Source organism: Aphelocoma coerulescens, chromosome 3, assembly GCF_041296385.1.
Source record: "Aphelocoma coerulescens isolate FSJ_1873_10779 chromosome 3, UR_Acoe_1.0, whole genome shotgun sequence".
Taxonomy (NCBI): Eukaryota; Metazoa; Chordata; class Aves; order Passeriformes; family Corvidae; genus Aphelocoma; species Aphelocoma coerulescens.
The window spans coordinates 119,897,408-119,918,700 of record NC_091016.1 but is presented as its reverse complement, the minus strand read 5'-3'; the positions used below and the strand labels follow the sequence as shown (position 1 = coordinate 119,918,700).

General features: G+C 45.1%; 2 protein-coding genes across 5 annotated transcripts; both read left to right on the top strand.

Moving 5' to 3' along the window:
• Positions 1–72: 72 nt before the first annotated feature.
• Positions 73–9,491, top strand: SLC25A27 (solute carrier family 25 member 27). Of its 3 annotated transcripts, XR_011150061.1 has the most exons (10): positions 73–175; positions 1,631–1,822; positions 2,613–2,697; positions 3,321–3,443; positions 4,150–4,262; positions 4,908–4,992; positions 5,586–5,678; positions 6,010–6,112; positions 6,526–6,655; positions 6,777–9,491. XR_011150061.1 is itself a non-coding variant. In XM_069011753.1 (9 exons), the coding sequence occupies exons 1-9, from the start codon at positions 73–75 to the stop codon at positions 6,595–6,597; spliced, it is 969 nt and encodes a 322-aa protein (XP_068867854.1). In that variant the 3' UTR covers positions 6,598–9,490. The 3 variants fall into 3 exon arrangements, 2 of the variants coding, with proteins under 2 accessions (XP_068867854.1, XP_068867855.1); XM_069011753.1 differs by having other exon boundaries at positions 6,526–9,490; XM_069011754.1 differs by lacking the exon at positions 3,321–3,443 and having other exon boundaries at positions 6,526–9,491.
• A 461-nt stretch (positions 9,492–9,952) lies between these two features.
• Positions 9,953–21,035, top strand: TDRD6 (tudor domain containing 6). Of its 2 annotated transcripts, XM_069011735.1 has the most exons (5): positions 9,955–16,734; positions 17,154–17,272; positions 18,352–18,441; positions 18,869–18,926; positions 20,363–21,035. In XM_069011735.1, exons 1-5 carry the CDS (start codon positions 10,128–10,130, stop codon positions 20,422–20,424), a joined length of 6,936 nt encoding a protein of 2,311 aa, XP_068867836.1. In that variant the 5' UTR covers positions 9,955–10,127; the 3' UTR covers positions 20,425–21,035. The 2 variants fall into 2 exon arrangements, with proteins under 2 accessions (XP_068867837.1, XP_068867836.1); XM_069011736.1 differs by lacking the exon at positions 18,869–18,926 and having other exon boundaries at positions 9,953–16,734.
• Positions 21,036–21,293: the final 258 nt, after the last annotated feature.

Genomic DNA, 21,293 nt, shown 5'->3' with positions numbered 1-21,293 from the left:
CTAGGGCCCGCTCTTGCTGCAGACAGACCCGGGCAGGGTGTCTGGTTAGCCTCGGTTCATGTGAGATGCTAGATGTCACCTGCAGAAGAAGAGAGGAGCTTACCTCTTCCAGAGAGATGGCCCCGAGCCAGCAAATTCGCTCTGTCAGCCTGTGCAGCGGCTGTGGCAGAACTAGGTACAACTCACCGTGGTTTTCCGAGAGGGAAGGGGGTCAGATTTACTTACGGGGGGCAGGGGGAATATCAGTCCCCAGATGCCTCATTCCTCAGTGTTCCGCTCCAGCAAATCTGCATTTCACTGTGCTAGTCGTGGCTTTTCCACCTGACCGTGGCTGGAGGGAGGGTTTTTCAGGATGAAATCTTTGCCTCTGAGACCGAAGGGCTGCAGTCATTAACTAGATGCAGTTGTGACTAATTTAAGCTTTGCACTGGCTGGGTTTCCAGAAAAAGACTAAAGAGGCAGGCAGATCTGTTGCCTAAGTTACTAGCAAGGCCTGATTCTTTCAGGAATTTCCTTTTCATAGTTAATGAAGGTTAATCAAAGAAAAATAGACTCTTACGTTTCTGACCACAGTGGAGATTGTTTAAAAATGGAGTTGGAAAACTGCTCAGTGAAACATGGAATAGAAGCCCACTGGCACCTATATAACACTACTTTGTGACCAAGTAACTTATTTTGAATATTTTTCAGCATGTTCTTTATAATTTCTACAAGCTTTTACAGTTAAATCAGTTACATTGCTCTAATGATTTGTAACTTCTTGATCTTTGCTAATCTTTAAACATGAATACCAAACTTCATGTGCAAATAGACTATAAACCTGCTGAGGCTTGGACCAGTGATTATTTTCCCCTGGCACCTGAGTCCTGCTCTGGAAGGACCCTGGTGTGTCACAGAGGTGTCAAAACAAAGACAAGCCCTGCTCCTGGGCACAGGCTGGGAAGGTTCATCGCCAGGCACTCCTGGCCTGGAACTGAAATAAGGGGCACAGTGTGCATCCATACTGTTTCAGGAGCAGCCCTGGGAAGCTGAGATCAACTTAGATCTCCTTCACTGTCCACCAGTTATTTCAGTGAGAGAAATAACAGGCTAGACATTATTTGAGTGCCTCATAAGAAAAGCAGCATGCTTTAAGGTGGTTTGTAGGACAGATATGCAGGTAAGTTTGTAGGTGAGCCTCAATGTGTGTCTGCATTATGATCACCTCTGTGGGGCTGGTCCTGACCATAACATATGCCGCCACTGTGCTGGGAAGAATTGGAGAGACCACATGATCAATTGCGAGATGTGACTGGTCTGTATTCAGGGGGAGTAACTGGAACAGGATTTTTAGTCCTGAGTCCCTCAGAAGGTACACATATTGCATAAGAAATCTGCAAAACTAAATATGGGAGAAAGACTGCGTGTTTGACAGGAATGTAATTTAGTTACTTGTGCCCAGAGCCACTTTTAACAGATCTGGATGTGAATTCTCCTCTTCTCCAGCGATTTCCTGCACCCTGTTGGGTCCAGGCTCTGCTCCCCGCGGGTGCCTGCACAGCCCCTTGGGCCCTGGCAGGGCGTTTTGGTGCAGGTGTTCCCGGCACGGGAGGTCTCGTATTCACGTGTGTTCCCGGCCCTTTCCTCTCAGTGACATTTCCCCTGGATCTGACGAAAACCCGGCTGCAGATCCAAGGTGAAGCTGCCGTGCGCCGCGATGGCGCTGTGGCCGGGCCGGCGGTCCCGTACCGCGGAATGCTGCGCACGGCGGCTGGAATCGCGCAGGAGGAGGGGCTGCGGAAGCTCTGGCAAGGAGCCACGCCGGCCGTCTACCGCCACATAGGTGATTATCTGCTCGTGATGGGACAGGCTTGGGTGCTGCCTTCTGTGGCCAATAGTGTTTTGGAGTGAGCTTGCCATATTTTCTTGTACTTCAAATATATCTGTGAGGACTTCTTCAGTCTAGCCCGCAATCCCATTTTGGAACATATGAGATTCCAGATCCATATCTCTCTTCCTTCCCTTTACCACTCCTTCATGGCCTTATTCTGGCTTCTGGGAAAACAAAATATAAGTTCTCTGTCATCTTTGCAGGAAGGTCTTGTCCAGGAAGCACAGACACTTAAGAGTCCTCAGAACAATAAATGTCTCATATGTGAGGGAAGTGGAGACAGATTAGGAAAAAAGAGGGGAAAAAAGATGAGGTTCCAAGCAGAAGGGAAGAATTCAAGTGCTAGAAGAAATGCATTAGAGATTTGGCCACAAGTAACAGCTTTCTGTGCTTTACAGTGACAGCAACAAACTTCGAAAGCACTTGTGGGGGTTTTGTGCTTGGCATCAGCCCAGAAGGAAGCAATGCAGTCCCATCTCCTTAGGGTGCAGGCAAAGCTGTGCTGCCTCCTGGCAGACCTGTGGCTCAGCCAGAGAGTTTTTCTGGTGCTACAGCACTCTGGCTCTCCCACTGACACCAGGCAACCCCCTCACTTTCCCCATTCTGATCACAAACATGGGAGCAGTGACCAGCTGACCCAGGCGAGCTCTGGAGTGTTATAAACCAACGTCTTGATCTCTCTCTCACAGTGTGACTTCGAATGGCAGACCCAAGAACTGTCTCCTGCTTTTGTTTTCCACAGTATACACTGGTGTTCGGATGGTTACTTACGAACATCTCCGTGATTCTGTGCTTGGCAGGGTGGAGGCTGAAAGCTTTCCTCTCTGGTAATGTTGCATATTCATGCATATTTTTTATTGCTTGCTTGGGGTTTGTCCTTACCATAGGAGTCCTACAGCCAAATCTTAGGTCCAAAATATATCTGGTTTTAGAATGGGATTGATAAAATCGCATACAAAATACTTGTCATGCATTGTGCTACAGGGAAGGATATACAGATAATATGGAAACTTCTGATTGTACGACAATAAATAGACTCATAAAGTCAACACAGCTCATCTAGTAGCAGTGGGAGATAAAGAAAGTTTTATATATCAGCAAGCAGCTTGGAATTTCAGATGGGCATTCAGTTATAATGCATGGAGTATCATCCCTTACTTGTGTACTTTGCCATCCTGCCTTTAAACATTAAGCGAGGAGCATAATAGAACCTTGATATTTTTTCCCCAGGTAAGTTTTAACCCTTTCTTAAAATTAACAGAAATATTACTGGGTACTTTAACACCCTGCAGCCATCACAATTATTACCTTCACTTTTGGCTGTTAATATATGGGATAACCATTTACACTTGTTCCACCTGGGTTGTGCTGCTGAACTCTTCAGCGTGAGCACTGTGACTTATGAAGATTTTCATTGTATTCTGGAGCACAATTTTTCTCCATTTGGTAGGAAAGCTGTGGTTGGAGGCATGTCTGCGGGTGCCATCGGACAGTTTTTTGCCAGCCCAACTGATCTGGTGAAGGTGCAGATGCAGATGGAGGGAAAAAGGAAGTTGGAAGGAAAACCGTTACGGTTGGTTCCTCTCAGAGCTGGTGGTTTATTTTCCATTACTGATCACTCTTTGGCCCAGAGTGTGGTTCTCCGTTTTCTGCCACCCCTTCTCCCCAGCTGCTCTGTGCCCTTTTACAGGGAGAGCACCCAATGGCTCTGGGCAGTGAAGGGGCGGGGGATTCAAGACCTCCTCCTTATTCCATTTATACTCATCTTCTTTATTCTGATTTATTAGTCCCAGGGACCACAAATCCATGCTCCATGCTGCAGCACATCCATGCTAGCACTGTACTGTGGGGAGGGAAGGATGCTTTCTGAAGATGGGAAGATGGAAGAAAGGATGAGGGAAATGGCTGATGCAGGAAGCACAGGCACAGCGAAGGCTGGCACACAGCGGGGCTTGAGACCCTCCTGCAAATACCAGGACATGCTGCTCTTTGCATCCCAAACTGCTGCCATCATTTGGTGTCACATACATTTAGTATTGCAACCCAGTGTGGGATCTAAGAGTTGTCTGCTGTTAGGGACCAGATCACTGCTTTGCAAGGCAACGAGTATCTCTGGTAAAATACTGTGTTGTTAAAGTCAAAGATGGATCCAAAAACAAGGGGGCCAGATCCTTGCAGGTATAAACTCCTAATCTTACATGAGGACCCAGTGCAGCAAAGTGCTGGAATGTGCAAAGATTTCACTGGGCTGTCTACCCAAAGTTGCACCTTGATTTCAGGTTTCGGGGAGTGCACCATGCATTTCTGAAGATCCTGTCCGAAGGAGGAGTAAGGGGACTTTGGGCTGGATGGGTACCAAATGTCCAAAGAGCTGCGTTGGTGAACATGGGAGGTAAATGAAATAATTTGGTCTGCAGCACTTAACGCCCCACCAAAAGCTTTAAGAAAGAGGAGTTCAGGTGCTCCCTTGATTACCTACACTGGGGCCCTGTTTGGAGCATCCTGCAGGTGACCTTTGCCTTGCGCACCTGTGTTTTGGTCCTGTGGAAATCAAATGGCTTAAAAGTAACAGTTCTTACTGGAGCTTAAGGAAAAGTGAGCTGGGAGCTGAATGGGTCCCATGGCCAGCAAAGCAGGGACCTCACCAGCCACAACCCAGTGCCCAAGTGAGGTGAGCAGGGCAGAGCCAGCAAAGGCAGCCAGGCTTCACAAAGATCCAAATCCTCGGGGAAGTGTGTGGTGATGAGGCAGGTCTGAGGCCAAGCCAGGAAGCTGAGCCAGCAGCAGGGCTGGTGAGGGTCACCCAGATACAGCTCAGCATCATCTATTAGGTAAATCAGAGCAGATGGGAGCAGAAAGGAGACTCTACTCACATGTCGAAAGACAGGACTCGGGTGCCACAGCCCTCATCCGAAACTGGGGGCAGAGTTCCAGCCATGCAAAAGGCAGGAGCCGCAATGGGAATGAACATCCTGGGTCATGAACAGCACAGACACCATTCACTCCTGACTGTTTTTTCTCATTATCCTCTTTACAGATCTGACCACCTATGACTCAGTGAAACACTTTCTGCTTCTGAACACGACACTTGTGGACAATAGTGTGACTCACAGTCTTAGCAGGTGCCGTATTCCCCAATTACCCCTTTTCCACTGTAGAGCATTTCCAGCATTGCTGTCTTTATCTGCCTCTCTCTGCCAGCAGAAGACGCCATTCTTTGATTTTGATACTGCTGATGAAATGCAACTTTAGAATTGCTTTTCTTTCCTGAAAGACCATCATTTTATAGAAGACACAAGAGAAAGAATACAACCATTGCTTCAAAACTGCCCTCACTAGAAGTGCCTTGCTTGTGCACTTAAACACCTTTGCTCTCATCTGTGGGAGCACAGTGATACAACCGCTGCAGAACCTCTTTTACTCCCTTAAATGATGAAGAAATGTACTTTATATAAACAATGTTATGAATTGCCTACTGTGGGTCCTTCATCCATGACTCAAAACTGCACACAGACATGAGGGCAGCTGGCACTGGGAGGACATGTGAGCAAGAGCAGTACTAGCAAGTCTCCTAAACCAAGTTTGTTATGAGTTATTACTCATGATCTTATGCTAACGTTTTTAATATATCTTTATTATAAGAACTGGAATTACAGTGCTAAAATTGTCATGATACATCTTGGTTTCTTCCTTAAGTATCCCTTGCTGTTGGCAGTGCCTGCTCCGGGCTGGTAGCGGCTGTTCTGGGAACTCCTGCCGATGTGGTCAAAACCCGGATAATGAACCAGCCGAGAGATAAGCAGGGAAAGTATGGACACTTCAGAGACCGACTTTTCAGCAGCAAATTGAAACCCTGATTCTCACTGATTTCACTGGAGTGAAGTGCTAAGTTGATAATTTGCTCTTCATCTTTCTGGTGGGGGTTTTACTGATTTAGCAGATGTCTGGGGGATGTTGTTGTGATGGGCACCTAATCATAACCAGTAGATTTCAATTCTGGGTTAGACTCCAGGGAGCTTACAAAAGAGCATTTGCTTGTAGAAAAATATCAACTACAAATTATCTTTATGAGGGGGATGGAATTTTAAAAAATTGTTTATTTGTAATCGTAACTGTTTGTTCTCCTTGCACATTGCTAGAGGTCTGCTCTATAAATCTTCCATGGACTGCTTGATTCAAACTGTCCAGGGTGAAGGGTTTCTGTCTCTCTACAAAGGCTTTATACCAACCTGGATGCGAATGGTACGTGCTTTTTAACTCTTTACAAGAACAATTAGCATTAAAATGTGAGGAGTACGGATGCAGCCCTCACCCTATGTAATATCACAATTTTTGTATGAAAGACATAATCATAGAATCATAGAATGGTTTGGGTTGGAAGGGACCTTAAAGATCATCTCATTCCAAACCCTCTGCCATGGGCAGGGACACCTTCTACTTGCTTAGAGCCCCATCCAACCTGGCATTGAACACTTGCAGGAATGGGGAGTTCACAGCCTCTCTGAGCAGACAGAGGCTTGGGAACCTCTCTGGGAACCAGAGCAGTAGGAGACTGAACTTAGTATGGTTTTTATGAGGAGACAGTTTAATCTAATGGGCTTATTTATTGGGTGGCTTCTGTTTTAACCCTCTAACTTCAGTGTTTGTTTTCTCAGGCTCCTTGGTCACTGGTATTCTGGCTTACATATGAACAAATCAGAAGGATGTGTGGAGTTAGTTCTTTTTAAAACCTTCAGTATTCACACAAGAGAGAAGACTCAAAAAGCTGAATTCTCATTCCACAAGGTAGTAGGATCACATATATAGCTTGTTGCTCCAAATCCAGTCCTTACTGGTTAGGAGCAGCCATGACCTAAGGATACTGTTTGATTGTCAGACTGCTACATGAAATTTTTATTATCCACAGAATAAAATTGTCACAATAATACTTCAACTAGCAGCCAGCATCAGCTTCCTGAACCAGCAAACAGGAATAAAAAATGTCTACCAAGCAAATAGAACATAATACTGTCTGCTTGTTTGATAATTGAGATGGTTCCAATTGTTAAAGACGAGAGCAAGTTGATCAATGCACTGAACATGTTCTGTGGCTAAGCATCTATAAAATTATTTGGGAATTTTTGTTATTAATTGCATTTGCGCATAGATAAAGAACTACCTCATTAGTTTGATGTCTCAGCAAACCAAGCCTGGAGTGCTAGGTATTGAAAAAGATAAAAGCAGTTTACCCGATTCCAAATTTGCTTTGCACAAAAGGTGGAAGGGTTTGTGTTCCTCTTACTTTCCCAGAGACTGCCTGACCTCTCCACTCAACTATTTGAGTAAGATTATGATTGAAATGCAGTCCTTTTCCTAGGAAATGAAAAGCCTAGTTTGTTCTGCCCTGCTTGAAGGACTCAGGATACTCCATAGGACCAAGCTGAACTACTCGTCCCATGACAATCTTGGTGCTGGTGTGGCATTAAGGTACCACTTTTCCATGGAAACACACACTCTGCCCACTTTCCACCAGTGGAATATAACGTTCTCTCCAATGATGCAAAATGTTTGAACAGGAGTGATTTATTTATTTTTAAACCTGAAGACTTCTAGACTTCGTAGAGAAGGAGGCTAGTGCTGTTTGTCATTAGGTTCCTCTTTGGCAATCAAGAGGCAAAAATGCAATATTAAAAGCAGCCATGAGTAGATAAAACAAAGCTGTCTTTGATTTAGTAATATCTAGTAATGGAATTATGGAGAAGACTTGGCTCTCTGAATAAATACCCAGGATTTGTTCTAGTCTTTGCAACCAGTTGTCTCCAGTGTGCCAATCTCTCATTAAACACAGTTTGGGTGTCTTCTTGGCTAGCACTTGTACTTTCTGATTGTATTGTAGTTCAGTTGTGCCTGTGTGCATTTGGGGGTGCACTTGCAGCTTGGAAAACATTCATCTCATCATTATAAGGGAGTTACAGAATCACAGAATGAGGCAGGTTGGAAGGGACCACAGTGGGTCACCTGGTCTCACCTACCTGCTCAAGCAGGGTCATCCCAGAGCACAGGGCACAGGATTGCACCCAGACAGTTCTGAAATATCTCCAAGTGAGAGAGACTCCACACCCTCTCTGGACAGTCTGTTCCAATGCTTGGTCACTGCGCGGGAAGTTCTTCCTCATATTCAGGTGGAACCTCCTGTGCATCACTCCAAAGGTTTTGTTCAGAAAACCTGATATTTTTCTAGCTGACATCCTGAGAAACTAATCCAAGTCCTTTCCATCTTGCACTCCAACACCAGCAACGATAAACCAGCAAAGCTGCTGCTTCAGTTACATCCCAAGCAGTCCTGCCTGCCATCCCATTACCCTGATAACCCTGGTGATGGATACACAGCTTTACCTTTCTATTGAGATAAATATTCTCATCATAGAATCATGGAATGGTTTGGGTTGGAAGGGACCTCAAAGATCATTTATTTCCAACCCCCTGCCATGGGCAGAGACACCTTCCACCATCCCAGGTTGCTCCAAGCCTCATCCAACCTGGCCTTGGACACTTCCAGGGATGGGGAATCCACAGCTGCTCTGGGCAGCCTGTTCCTGTGTCTCACTGCCCCCACAGTAAAGAATTTCTTCCTAATATCCAATCTAAACCTGCTCTCTTTCAGTTTGAAGCCATTCCCCCTTGTCCTGTCACTCCAGGCCCTTGTAAATAGTGTCCCTCCATCTTTCTTGTCAGCTCTCTTCAGGTACTGAAAGGCCACAATTAGGTCACCCTGAAGCTTCTCTTCTCCAGGCTGAACAATCCCACTTCTCTCAGCCTTTCCATATAGGACAGTTGCTCAATCTCTCTGATCATCATAACCAGGATATTAATTATAAGCAGTGTATATGTAAACCACTTTTAGCCAGCATGTATCAAACTTGCTATTTTTATGGGCACACAGCTTGGGAAAATCACTGAAACTCTAAGTTTTGATAAAATAACCTTGATACGCTTCAATGAACAAAGCCTGGAAGAAGAGAGGTCTGTTTTTGAAATGGGATACAAGGAGTGAACAATTTATGGACCACAAGGACATTTTGCAGAAAACAGCAGATAAAAATAGGGACTAACAAAGACTCAGTATGTATGCTGTAAAGTCCCTACCTGGGAAAAAGATAATAAAAGGACTGAAAAATATAGACTAATTTGCATGAGAAGTGAGAAATCGATAACCAGTAGAGGACAGAATACTAATTAATGAAAGAGAATTCTGTAACTTAGAACCAGTGAATATTAATTTGTTTGCTAAAAATACATATAAATAAATGTAAAAGTTCTGTATCTGCATCTGTGTAGAGGCTGGAATTTCGTCAGCCACACACATACACACACACACACACACACACACCTCCTGGCCAAGAATAAAGTAATGCCTTGCTTGCTAACAGTAAAAAGACAGTGTTAGATGGTCTTATTTATCCCAACTATTTCAGAGGATTTTGTAACGACAGCATCACTCAACTTGGTGTCACTTGAAAACTTGCCAAGAGTACACTCCCAGCCTTTCGCCTATGCAATTAATGAAGATACTGAATAACACTGGTCCCAATACAGACCCTTGAGGGAGAGCTCAAAATAAAAATAAAAAAAGCCTCGTAAAAATCTTGTCGTGAAAAACTTCTTTAACTCTTAATAAATCTCTCTCTTTTGAGTGTGAACTATTAACGATTCCTGGCGGGTGTCCGGTGCGAGCTCCCCGCCCTCACACCACGACGCCCGCCCTCACACCGCGACTCCCGCCCTCACACCGCGGCGCCCCGCCCTGACGCCGCCGCTGGCCAATAGCCGCCAAGCTCCTCACGTGTGTCCCGCCCCCGGCGCCGCTCTAACCAATAGGAGCTAAGCGGGCTCGGCGCTGTCTCCCGCTCACCCCGCCACTCAGCCGGCGTGGAGTGCTCCACCGTAGGTGAGGGCAGCTCTGCCGGGCTCTGCCCTGAGCCCCGCGGCGCCCCGGCCATAATTCCGTAACCCTCTTCCTCGTGGCGCCTACGCGCAGTCTCGGTGTTGCAGGAGCGGCCCCATGTATCAGCCCGCTTCACCCCTCCTTTTCCCCCTTCCCTTCGCGCCGCTCTTCACCCCCCCGAGAGGTCAAAATGGACTCGGCCGCTGGGGCAGCTGCTAACGGCCCCCTCTGGGTCACGTGGGCGGCGCGTGTCCTATATGAGGCCGAGGGTCGGAGGGAGGGGCGTTCATTCGCCTCGTGCGGGAGGGGAGAGCCGGGTGAGGTGGCTTCGCGATGCGCGCCGGGCCGGGGTCCCTCGGCCGCGGCGATACCGTCACCCTGCGGGTCAGCGCCGTGGGGCTCTACCCCGAGGTGCCTATCCTGCGGCTGTGGGGGCTGCTGGGCGAACGCGAGGCTGACTATGCCCTCCTCCACCGCGAGATCCAGGCGGCGGCCGGTCCGCGCCTGGCGGCCCGCCCAGAGCCCAGCGGGCCGGGGGCCAGCGGGACCAGGCTGTGCCCAGGAGAGCTGGCACTGGTGGAGGTGTTGGGCATCTGGTACCGCTGCTGTGTGGTGAGTTGCAGTGCCCAGGGGTACCGTGTCTTCCTGCTGGACGAGGGGTACGTGGTGGCCACATCCGCATACTACTTGGCACGGGGCTGCTCAGAGCTGTTCCAGCTGCGCCCGGAGGTGCTGGGCTGTGTCGTGGCTGATGTCATGCCCTCCCAGGGTCACGAGGGGACAGCCTGTGGGGATTCACCAGTGTCCAAGTGGAGCGTGGAGGCGATGGAGTTCCTCAGCTTCCTGCATGGCAAGGAGGTGTCCGGTGTGGTGCAGGAGGTGATAACGCCACAGCTTATCGTACTCGAGCTGCCCCAGCTCGTGGCCCAGATGCGGCAGCTGGGCCTGGCCAAGCGTGTCTCTCCCAGCTGGTTCTGCCAGGTACTCAGGCGCTGCCTGCCTTTTGGCCAGTTAAAGAAGCAGCTCTGTCAGCAGCCTCCAGCGTGTTCCCTTGGAACTTTTGCAGTTCCACAGCTTGTCCATGTGTTGCTCTCGTACTGGCCTCTGTCACCTGCCTTGGATTACTACTACCCTCAGCTTCAGTTGGGTGTGACAGAGCCTGTCCTAGTGACCCATGTCTCTGACCCACACCACATCTACTGCCAGTTGCAGTGCCTGTCTGAGGAGATCTGTTGCCTTTCTGATACCATGTGCCATGCTTATGACCAGTGGGAGCAGGATTTATTGCCCAAAGTGGGCTCGCCCTGTGCTGCCCGTGGGATGGATGGCCAGTGGTACCGTGCCATTCTGCTGGAGCTCATTGGTGAGGGGCAGGACCAGCATGCAGCTCTCGTGATCTTTGTGGACTATGGCAGGAAGGAGACTGTAACCAGAGCTAACCTGCGCCATTTGCCTGCTGAGTGTTTTCGCATGCCTGTAGTCACTTACGTCTGTGCTCTTCAGGGTGTTTCAGATGGGGGGCGAGGCTGGTCCCCGTTGCAGGTCGATTTGCTGAAAGCATTGGTGCTTGGCAGAGGAGTGAGTGCGCACATCGAAGCCTTTAACTCCTTTGAGCATCTCTATTATGTGACGCTCTATGGGGAAAATGGCGTTGATTTGAACCGTCTTTTTGGGTCTCAGGCTTGCTGCCTGGTCAGCACTCATGTGAGCCAAACTGAGGCTCGTGAGCAGCTGGAAGTAGAGGAATCCTTAGCTGAAGAATTGGGATTGCCACCAGAAGCACCTCCTGTTTTAACACACGGAGGTTTGGCTGGTGCTGCTGTAACTGGTGTGCATCTGAAGACCTGGACATTCTACAGTGCACGGGTCTCTCACCTCCAAGACCCATCTGAGTTTTGGCTGCAGCTCCATGAGCATTACCAGCTCTTCAGGCAGCTAAGGCAGTGCATGTGGAATTTTTATTCCCATTCCACAAAGCTGGATGGTGCTGGGTGGAACCCACAGCCTGGATCCCTTTGTTGTGCCAGTTGGAACGAGGGTGTCTTCTATCGAGCAGTGGTCACCAGGGTACTGGACACTGGGGTGGAAATACACCTGGTGGACAGAGGCAGTACAGAAACTGTGGGTCTGTGTGCTGTGAAGGAGCTGCTCCCTCGGTTCAGGGAGCTGCCTGCTTTAGCTCTGAAGTGTTGTTTGGCAGGTGTCTCCCCTCTGAGAGGGAGTTGGAGTGAAGCCTCTGTGTCTGCATTCAGGGAGATGGTACTGAACAAAGGACTAAAGGTTTGGTTTTTGAGTGTGCAGGGTGACAAATACATGGTTGAAATTTTTGACCAGTCCCAGTTAGGAGAGAGAAGAGTAAGTAAACTCATGGGCCAGAGGGGTTATGCTAAATACCAGAGGTATGAAATACCCAAGACTTCCCAGAAATCAGATAAGTCTGTGACACAGGCCTCTTCTCTAGTATGTGCTGCAGAGGAAAGCCAAAAAAATGCAGAGAAGAGGCTCAGAGAAGAATGTGATCTAAAGAGCAGTGATAGAGTGGTTGATTCTCATGTGGGTGTGATGGTCAGAGAGAGCCCTATTGCAGCCATTCACAGTTCTAGAAGTAGTGAACTTTGTTCTCGAGACTATGAGGGTAAGGAAAATCTGCACTCTTCTTTGGGACAGAACTATGTGGAAATTAAGCCAGGCTCTTCTTGTGGAGGCCACTTAGAAGTGGGAAGTACAGTTAATGTTATTTTGTCATATGTTGAAAATCCTAGTTGTTTTTGGTGTCAGTTAAGTAGAAATTTCCATGACCTTGAGGTACTAATGGATGAAATTCAGGAGCATTGCAAGACTTCATCCCAGCCACATGTTTGGCCAAATCTTGTGTGTTTAGCCCAGTACTCAGAGGATAAAAAATGGTACAGGGCTTTAATAGTTAATGAAGGAGTGTGTGCAGAAAAAGTAGAAGTCATATATGTTGACTATGGCAACAGAGAGCAGGTGTGTCTAACGAACCTCCGTGCAATTAGTGAACGCTTCCTTAGGTTAGAGGCTCAGGCATTCAGGTGCAGCCTTTACAACTTAATCCAGCCTAATGGTCAGAATCCTTTTGCCTGGGATGAAGAAGCCATTCGGACTTTTCGGCAGTTTGTTGTTGATTCATCATCTGACCTTGATCTGAAGTGTACAATATTTGCCTTGGCTTCAATAAATAGGGACCTGTTTAACATTGTAGATTTAGTCACACCTTTTCAGAGTGCTTGCCAGTTTCTCACTGAGAAAGGTGTAGCCAGATCCTTATTTCCTCAAAAGCACTTGGAATCTTTGGTCCAGCTTCACTCTTTCTATTATTCTAGTCACGGTATCAAAATTGGGAGTGAGGAAGACATTTATATTACGCATGTTGAGAATCCATGGACGTTTTACTGCCAACTTGAAAGGTGTGCAGATACCTTGGCACAGCTGGCTGATAACATCAGTCACCTGAGTGAGAGAGTGACCAGCACAGGAACCTTGGGGAAGTCTGGGACCTTGTGTCTGGCAAGGTACTCTGACAGTCAGTGGTATAGGGGAGTAATTATGGAAAGACAACCTAAGGCTAAAGTCTTCTTTGTGGATTTTGGGAACACAGAAGCAATAGAGAAAGATGATCTGCTTATTTTACCCAATGATGCTTCTGATATCTTGCTTGTGCCAATGCAGGCCATAAAGTGTTCTGTGTCTGATGTATCATCTGTTTCCAAAGAAGCTGCAACATGGTTTAAGGAAGCTGTCCTAGAAAGGAGATTAAAAGCAATAGTGGTAGCAAAGGACTCTGATAATACACTGCTGGTAGAGTTGTTTGATGGAAATACTCAAATTAATACAAAACTGAAGGACCTAAGCCTAAACAGTACAGGACTGTGTAGTCATGTACACAGTGAGACTTTGTGCTCTAGAAATACAGATGTGAATGAGAGGGATGAGCCTGCAGAGTCCCCTTTAAATGCAGGTAGGCCTCTTGAAAGAAAACGTCGACCCGAAGCCCAGCAAGAACAAGGGAGCAGAAGACACTTAAAAGAAGAAGTTGTAAACCTTTTCCAGCACTCTGTGAGGGGAGATGTGGCAGCTGGATTACTAGGACCTGATGAAATGCTTAGCAATAAGGATGCTATTTTGTTGGATAAAGCAGGGGAGGCGTCTCTGCTCTTTTCCCAGATGGATACACTGTCAGATACTAAATCTGATGCTGAAGGCAGGTGTATAATGCTTAAAAATTCATCTGATCTACCACCACAGAAGATAGTGCCAGCTCTTAAAACCTTAGTGTATGTGTCTTACATCAATGACCTGCAGGATTTTTATGTTCAACTAGGGAGTGACGAGGTTCAGCTTAACAGTATTTTGGAAAGTTTAAACAATGGGAAATCAGTGAAGGAGCCTTGTGGACAACTTTTCCAAGCAGGAGATTTAATCAGTGCTGTGTATTCAGAAGACAGCCTGTGGTATCGAGCTGTAGTAAAAGAGAAGACTTCTGACAATTCGATAAAGGTACATTATATTGATTATGGTGACACTTCAGTGATTAGTGTTGATCAAGCATGCAGACTCCCTAAGGACTTGTCATCTATTCCAGCAATGAGTATTCACTGCTTTCTAGGTGGACTTAAATGCAAAAAAAATGCAGACTGGACAGAGAAAGCAATGTTTTACTTCACCAAGAGAACAAGTGAAATCCTGCTGTCTTGTGAATTTGTAAAGAAGGTTGACGATAAATGGGAAGTTATTCTCAGTGACCATCAAGGTATAATAACAGTGGATTTAGCTGATAAAGATCTTGCAAGTAGAGAAAGACTTTTCTTAAGAAAAAAAATGGATAAAAGAGAGAACAGTGACATGATAACTGTCTGTGAGCCTTTGCCTCCTCAGGTACAAAATGAGATTTCCTGTGTAAGTGATTATAAATCATTTATCTGGAAATTTCCAGAGGCAGGTCAGACTTTAAAAATTTATGTCACAGTGGTAAATAGTCCAGGATTCTTCTGGTGTCACTGTGCTGATACCAAAGATGTGAGCTACATCGAGAAAAAAATAGAGGAAGCTGAAAAGCTTGGGCTAAGCTCTCTGAATGATGGCAAGTCTTGTATTAAAAGTGGTGATACTTGTCTAGCAAAATACAGTCAAGATGGATGGTTCTACAGAGCTCAGATCAGCAGTGTGAAAGATGACAGTGTAGTTGTTAGACATGTGGATTACGGCAGTGAGGAAGCCATCAGCCTGGAGATGATCCGACAGATGCCATGTGAACTGCTCAGAGTACCTGCACAAGCATTTGCTTGCTGTCTGTCAGGTTTCAGTCCCTCAGAGGGCTCATGGCTTAGTGATGCAAATAAGAAGTTTTATGATATGACTGAAAACGTTGTATTAGAAGCTGAAGTAGTAGAAATTCGGGAAAATAAAGATTCTGAAGTCCCTCTGTGTGTTGTCAAGCTGGAAGCTTCTGGAAATAGTATTAATGAAGAGATGAAGCCTTTCTGGAAGGCTAATAAAGAAACTGGTGACAGTGCTTTCTCAAACCTTTGCAACTCCCTAAAGGAAAATAGCAGTTCAAACAGCAATTTGGGTCTTTGTCTCGACAAAGAAACTACTGCTGTTTGTGGATTAGCTCAGGAAGAGAGTGAAAATGCTTTGTTTTGTTCTGATCCTTTCCTGGGTGTAACTTCTGAGTGTTTAGAGACTGCAGAAGCAAATGTGTCAGTGGGAGCTGCCAATGGGAAGGTTGATGATGGATACGAAATGGGAGAGTGTGAGAACAGTTTTGATAAAGAGACAGCTCTGTCTGAAGGTGACAGTGATAACAATATGTTACTAGAACCAATAAAAAGCTACAGTCCTCATATTGTGGGGAATGGAATGAAAGCTGTGGAACAAGACTTGCCTGAAATAATGTTTGGAGAGGAGGCTGAGCCGAAAGCAAAACTGACAGGCAGTGCTCCAGCAGCCAGCCTTTTCCTAGGAAAAGAACAAGAACTGCAGAGATTGCCAGTGCTCCAGGCACAGCCATCTGCAAGCAATGGAACAGGGACATCAGAACTGGAACCATTAGAAATGCACTTACCGTGTCGTGATCTAAACGAGCTCTTGGAGGAGCTAGAGGGACTTTTGGAAAAGTCCTCCTTTGGTGAAGGAACAAAGGAAGCACTGGAAGCAAAGTCACTTGAAATGCAGGCAGCGTCAGGCAGCAAAGCAAGAGAGATGGTGTTGGAACAGGAACTGCTGGAGCTGACAGTTGTGAGGGAGGAGACAGGGCAGTTGGGAGCTCTGAACTGTTTTGAAATTTTACCATTATGTAATGAGAAAGAAAAGCTGGTGCCTTCAGTTAGTGACAGAGAGAAGTCAGTAGAGCTGATTGCATCTGATGTTCAGCCTTCTTTGGGAGAGAAGACCAAGAAACTGCAAGCAAATTTGTCCGGAATTCATGAAACAGAAGCTGTACTAGATGATTGGATGGAAGCAGATTCTCCTTCCCTACGGCTGTCATCATCTGGTGGTAGACCTGAGAAAGAACTGCACCAGAAGATGCATGACAAGCAGTTGATGCTAGGAGCCAAATTTGAGCCCTTTCTGGAACCGGTGCTGCCTGATGTTCAGCCGCCTCAGGAAGACAGGGAGGAGGACTTGTTAGGGCTGGAACATGATGTGCTGCAGAGTTCTGCAAATAGTGGCAGTCAATTTTCATTTCTTTCAAAAGACTCAGCAAATCAGAGGCCTGTTTTCACTGTGAAGTCACATGACTGCCAAGTTGAGAAACACAAGGGGTGGCAGAAGAAGAAAGAGGACTGTGTGGAAGAATGGATGGAACAAGACTTGACTGACTCATTTAAAGAGAGTGGAAATATGTGTGTTCAGTCTTTAGGCTGTAGGCCTGGGGAAGATGAAAAGCAAAATGAGAACTTGGCTGACTACAGTGCAGGTAAAGTATCTGATTTTAAAGAGTTAAATTATCAAAACGTTGTGCACATTCAAACATGAGAATAGCTTTCTTGTAGAAAACCTAACTTTTATTCCCTAATAAGTTACTGTATTATTGCTAATGCTTTGATGGGTTAAGGACAGCAGACCAAGTGTAGTATCTCATGGGTAATGTGACAGTCTAACAGCAACGAGTCTTACTTGGGAAGATTAATGATTTTGAGTGGAAATCCATTTCTGAACATGAAGGGCGTTTGCAGGACTGGGATGACAATTTTTTAACTTCAAAATATCAAGTAGTTTGGAGGGGGTGGGGGAGCAGTGTTTTGAAGCATCTCATGTTTTGTTTGATTTTTTTTTTGTGGGGTTATATGAGTTTTTTTTCTTCCTCCTTCATTGATAAGTCATTATTTCTTGTAGCACACCATGACTATCCTTGTAATCTGAAGGGCTTTGCTGTTGGTTCCAAATGTGTGGTGTGGACCTCTCTCAAATGGTGCAATGCTCGCATTTTGGAGGTATCTGAGAAGGGTACCAAGGTAAGTGTGCTTTGAATACTCTTTCTGCATTCTTAAGATCTGGTCCTTCCTTGGTCTCTCTCTAAACTGTAAATATTTTAAAGAACTGTGTTACAGAATTTAAGTATTGCAAAGGCTGATTCTGAATTTATAGACTAGAGAGAAACAGCAGTGTCTCAAATTGAGTTGGATGATACATGTCAGCACTTGATGTTCCCTTCACATCTTACTGTCTTTTATTGACTGGGATTATTGAAGGATCTGTCTGCAGTCTGAGACACACATATGTTTGTGGTTCTGTCTAGCCTGCAAGTTAATGTTCTGCTGTGGTGCTGTGTTACCATTAAATGCTCATGCAACTTGACATTATTTTACTGGTGTTTTGAGGAGTTAGTGCTAGAGCAGTAGAAACTTGGGAAGAAACTCAAACTATACTACAAGTAATAATGAATCCACAACTATTCCTGCTTCAGTGAAATGTGTATTGCATTAGCTGTTGGTGGGAGTTAACTTCAGCAGTAGAGGATAATCCAGTGAGCTGCCTTGTTTTACTGCTGTTTAAGCTGAGGGATCAATGAGACGCCTTCCTTCAGTCCAGGGGGAGTGTGTATTGATGTACACACATGCACAGACATTGTACTTACATAAAGTGACTCTAAGTTATAATTTAAGGTTGAAAATCCAAAAGATCATTACATAAAAGCATTCTCTTGGAAGATTGAATGTCTGAGATGGTGGAAGCCAGCTCTTCTGCTGGCAGATCCCTTGGGTGTTTAAAACTAAGTCAGCTGTATTCAGATGAGTGCCAGTGTCAGGGATTATCATGTAATGATATCCTTATTCATCAGCTTCCTTCTGGTTCTGATCTAGTAGATGTTTTGCAGCCTTTTTCTCTCTGTGCTTGGGTAAGGAGCCCAGAAGAGCCTTGAGCAGCCTCAGTAACTATATTCAGTTTTATTAGATATTAACTTGTTCCTCTTTGCAAGATCCAGACTTCTCAACACCTCAAAGGCACAGAGTCCTCAACTCTGTTTTCCTACACTGTGTCTTATTTATTGAGTGCATTGCTGCTGTACTAGATCCACTTTGGCTCTGTACAGGTCTTGAACCTCTGCAGTGGCAATGAGGAGATTGTGCATCCTGAGAACGTCTGGAACGGAATTCCTGACTGGGCTCGCAGATCCTCTGAGGTATGGCAGTGTGATACTGGGCTGGGCAGAACAGTACTGGTTTTTAGAAAGGGTGCTAACTAACTGCTAAATCATGGAAAATATTTATATTACGGAGTAATTAGGAAAGAATAGTAAGGTTTTCACCAGTGTTCTTCATGAAGCACCTACCAGTGGAGGAAAAACTTGTGTCTGGAACCCAAAACTCAGATCATCAGCCATGCTGCTGGTGATGATAACAGCATGAATTTCCAGTTCATTCTTCACATGCAGCCTTTGCATCAAAGTGAAAAGTGGGTAGAAGACTATGTAGTGAGTTTTAAGGGGGGAAAACAATGGTAAATAGGAGTCCAGTCGTGCTCATGTAAGAAGTTAGTCTAGTATTAAACACCTCAGTGGAAGTCCTGGCAATAGTGCCAGCTTCCTAAGAGGATCCCTTTTTGTGTAGGCATTAACCCCTGCAACAGAAAACTTGCAGTCCTTACCAGAGGAGTCCTTACTTCAAGGTAAGTCTACTTTAAGTCCCCCAAATGGGTTGTGTACTCAGTGTTTGAATGCTTTCTAATTTTCTAGGAACTGCTTTATTTTAGAAAATACAGTTGAAACCCTAATTTGAGCTTGTGGTTGATACTGTGGTTGGGATTTTCTTGATGGCATTAGCTTATGCACTGTCAGTTTAAGGGTGACTACATGCAGTGAAAACTTCTACTGGGTCTGGATTGGAAGCTAATTTAGTATTTATTTATTTATCTAATGGATTGAACCTCTTGGAAAAGCTGCGGTGATTCACCCAAATTAAAGATTTTGGTAGGGTTTTGCACATTGCCATCAGCATGCTGTTTGTTCTTGGTCATGTTTCTGAGGCAAGGTGAGCAACTGCTAGGTAGACTCTATTAAGCGTTTAGTTTAGGATTTGAGTGCCCCAGTGCCATAACCTATAAATCTAAACCTGTAATAACACTTTAGTTGTTGTAAGGATAGGTTGGGAATATACATGTACATCTTTATTGTTACTTAAAAATTTTGAAGTGTTACTGGTGAACACCTATTCAGTGTACCAAATAAATAGTAAAGGTTCTTTCTGATTATATGCTATTTTTATAATTATGGAGTTGTAGAGGAGTTCTGGTTGAAAGGGGCCTTTCCTGGTGGTAAAAACAGGGCCAACTACATCAGGTTGCTATGGACCTTATATCCAGTTCTGGAATCTGTCCAAGGATGACAACTCCTAAACCTATCTGGGCAGTTTGTTTCTGTGCTTGCCTGGTGAAGACTGAACTGAGTTGGAGATAGCATTTGTGCTTTCAGGGATTCATTGCTAATTGTATTTCAGTGTAACTGTACTGGTTTATGGGTAACAAATAACGAAGCCTTCAATAGAGATCAGGTTGTCTGTTGAGCAAGAAAAAGGATAGTTAAAAGAATCTGATAAAATGTTAAAATGGTGAATCTACTCCCTCAATTCCATCATTCAAATGCAGAATTAGTCTTGATTTTGTGGGTTTTTTTCTGGTTTTGAACACTATGCATGGAATTAGTATATGCACCCTCAGCACAAGCACAGGAAAGGTGAGTCAGGGTCATGCACCCATGTGTCACAGAGCTGGATCTTGCTGCACACACTGCCACTGCCTGGAAAGGCAGTTTGAGTTGGAGGTACACAGGGTGTAAAAACTCCTGCGGTGGCTTATGCCAAGCCCACTCGGGGATAGAGTGACTTGAACTCATAACTGAAATCTGGGAGCACTGCTGCTTCATCTTCTTGGGTACTTTTGCTGTTTCAGCTGCATTATCTTTGTATAGTAAGTGTAGTCTTTTAATACAGTCCAATATGTCAGTAGTATTTAGTCTGAAACCCTGTAGAGCTGACTTTTGATGTTAATGCCTTTATACACATTTATAGAAACATGTTGATGGGTCTAATCTGTGTTATTCCTTATAGAAAAGCAAACTGGCTGCAGTAGCAATTTAGCTGAAGATCCTCATGTCCTCCAGCATTGCTGAAACCAAGTGACATGTCGACCACGTGAAACTGAACAAGTGCACGTGTGTGAAATGTTCCCATGAAAATCTGTTTGTGGGAACAAAAACACAAGTGAAGTATTGAGTGGTTAATTTTTTTACCTAACTGACCAAATGCCTGTCACTGCTGAACTTCCCTGTAAAGGAATAGAGTTGGCAGACTGGTATTGTCAGCTTGATTTTTTTTACAGCTGTTGTTGCTAGACTGTTACTGTTAGCTTGTTTCTTATAGCTGTACTTTCCTAAGTAAGAATTTGCCTCTTGACTGGCATTTTTTACTGACTGGGGGTGCACTGACTTGTATGGAGTTCTTGGTGGGTGGTTCTTCAACAAAGGTTTCTTGTGACTTTCTGAATATGCTACTGTGTTGTACAGCACTGCTTTCTGATGTTTGCTTTTGGAAAAGTTGCATTGTTAAGTGTTTTTTTTCTCCAAAAAAAAAAAAAGTTGAGGGTTTTTTGGGGGGAGGTTAGGGGTGGGGAGAATTTTTTTTTTTTCCATAGGGGAACATAGTTGTTTTGGGTTGAAGTCTTGAATTTGGTGCTGTTCTAAAGCAACGGAAGGAGCTGGAATAAAGCTTTGGCTGGCATATACTGGTTTGTCAATGTGTTTTAATGACTTGTGTCTGTTCCTGTGCAGAAGCCCAAATGCTGTGAGGGCTGTTCTGCAGTCACTGGTTGTGTTTTGACCCTAACCAGCTCTCTAGAGCATTGTGAGCTATGGTGAATGCTTTGAAATATTAATTGCACCTAATTAATTGAACTTGCTGCAATCACACTAATGAAAGATGAAGCTTTTCCTGTGAATATGAAGAAGACCCAGTGGAATGGCTTTGCTGCCATGTGTGCAAC

Excerpts from the sequence above, each read along its gene's own strand:
- SLC25A27 (XM_069011753.1), top strand. The coding sequence starts at position 73 with ATGTCACCTGCAGAAGAAGAGAGGAGCTTACCTCTTCCAGAGAGATGG. Across the intron at positions 1,823-2,612 it reads GGCCGTCTACCGCCACATAG|TATACACTGGTGTTCGGATG; the intron begins GTGATTATCTGC and ends TGTTTTCCACAG. Across the intron at positions 4,993-5,585 it reads GTGACTCACAGTCTTAGCAG|TGCCTGCTCCGGGCTGGTAG; the intron begins GTGCCGTATTCC and ends TGCTGTTGGCAG.
- TDRD6 (XM_069011735.1), top strand. The coding sequence starts at position 10,128 with ATGCGCGCCGGGCCGGGGTCCCTCGGCCGCGGCGATACCGTCACCCTG. Across the intron at positions 17,273-18,351 it reads TATCTGAGAAGGGTACCAAG|GTCTTGAACCTCTGCAGTGG; the intron begins GTAAGTGTGCTT and ends GGCTCTGTACAG. Across the intron at positions 18,927-20,362 it reads AGAGGAGTCCTTACTTCAAG|AAAAGCAAACTGGCTGCAGT; the intron begins GTAAGTCTACTT and ends TATTCCTTATAG.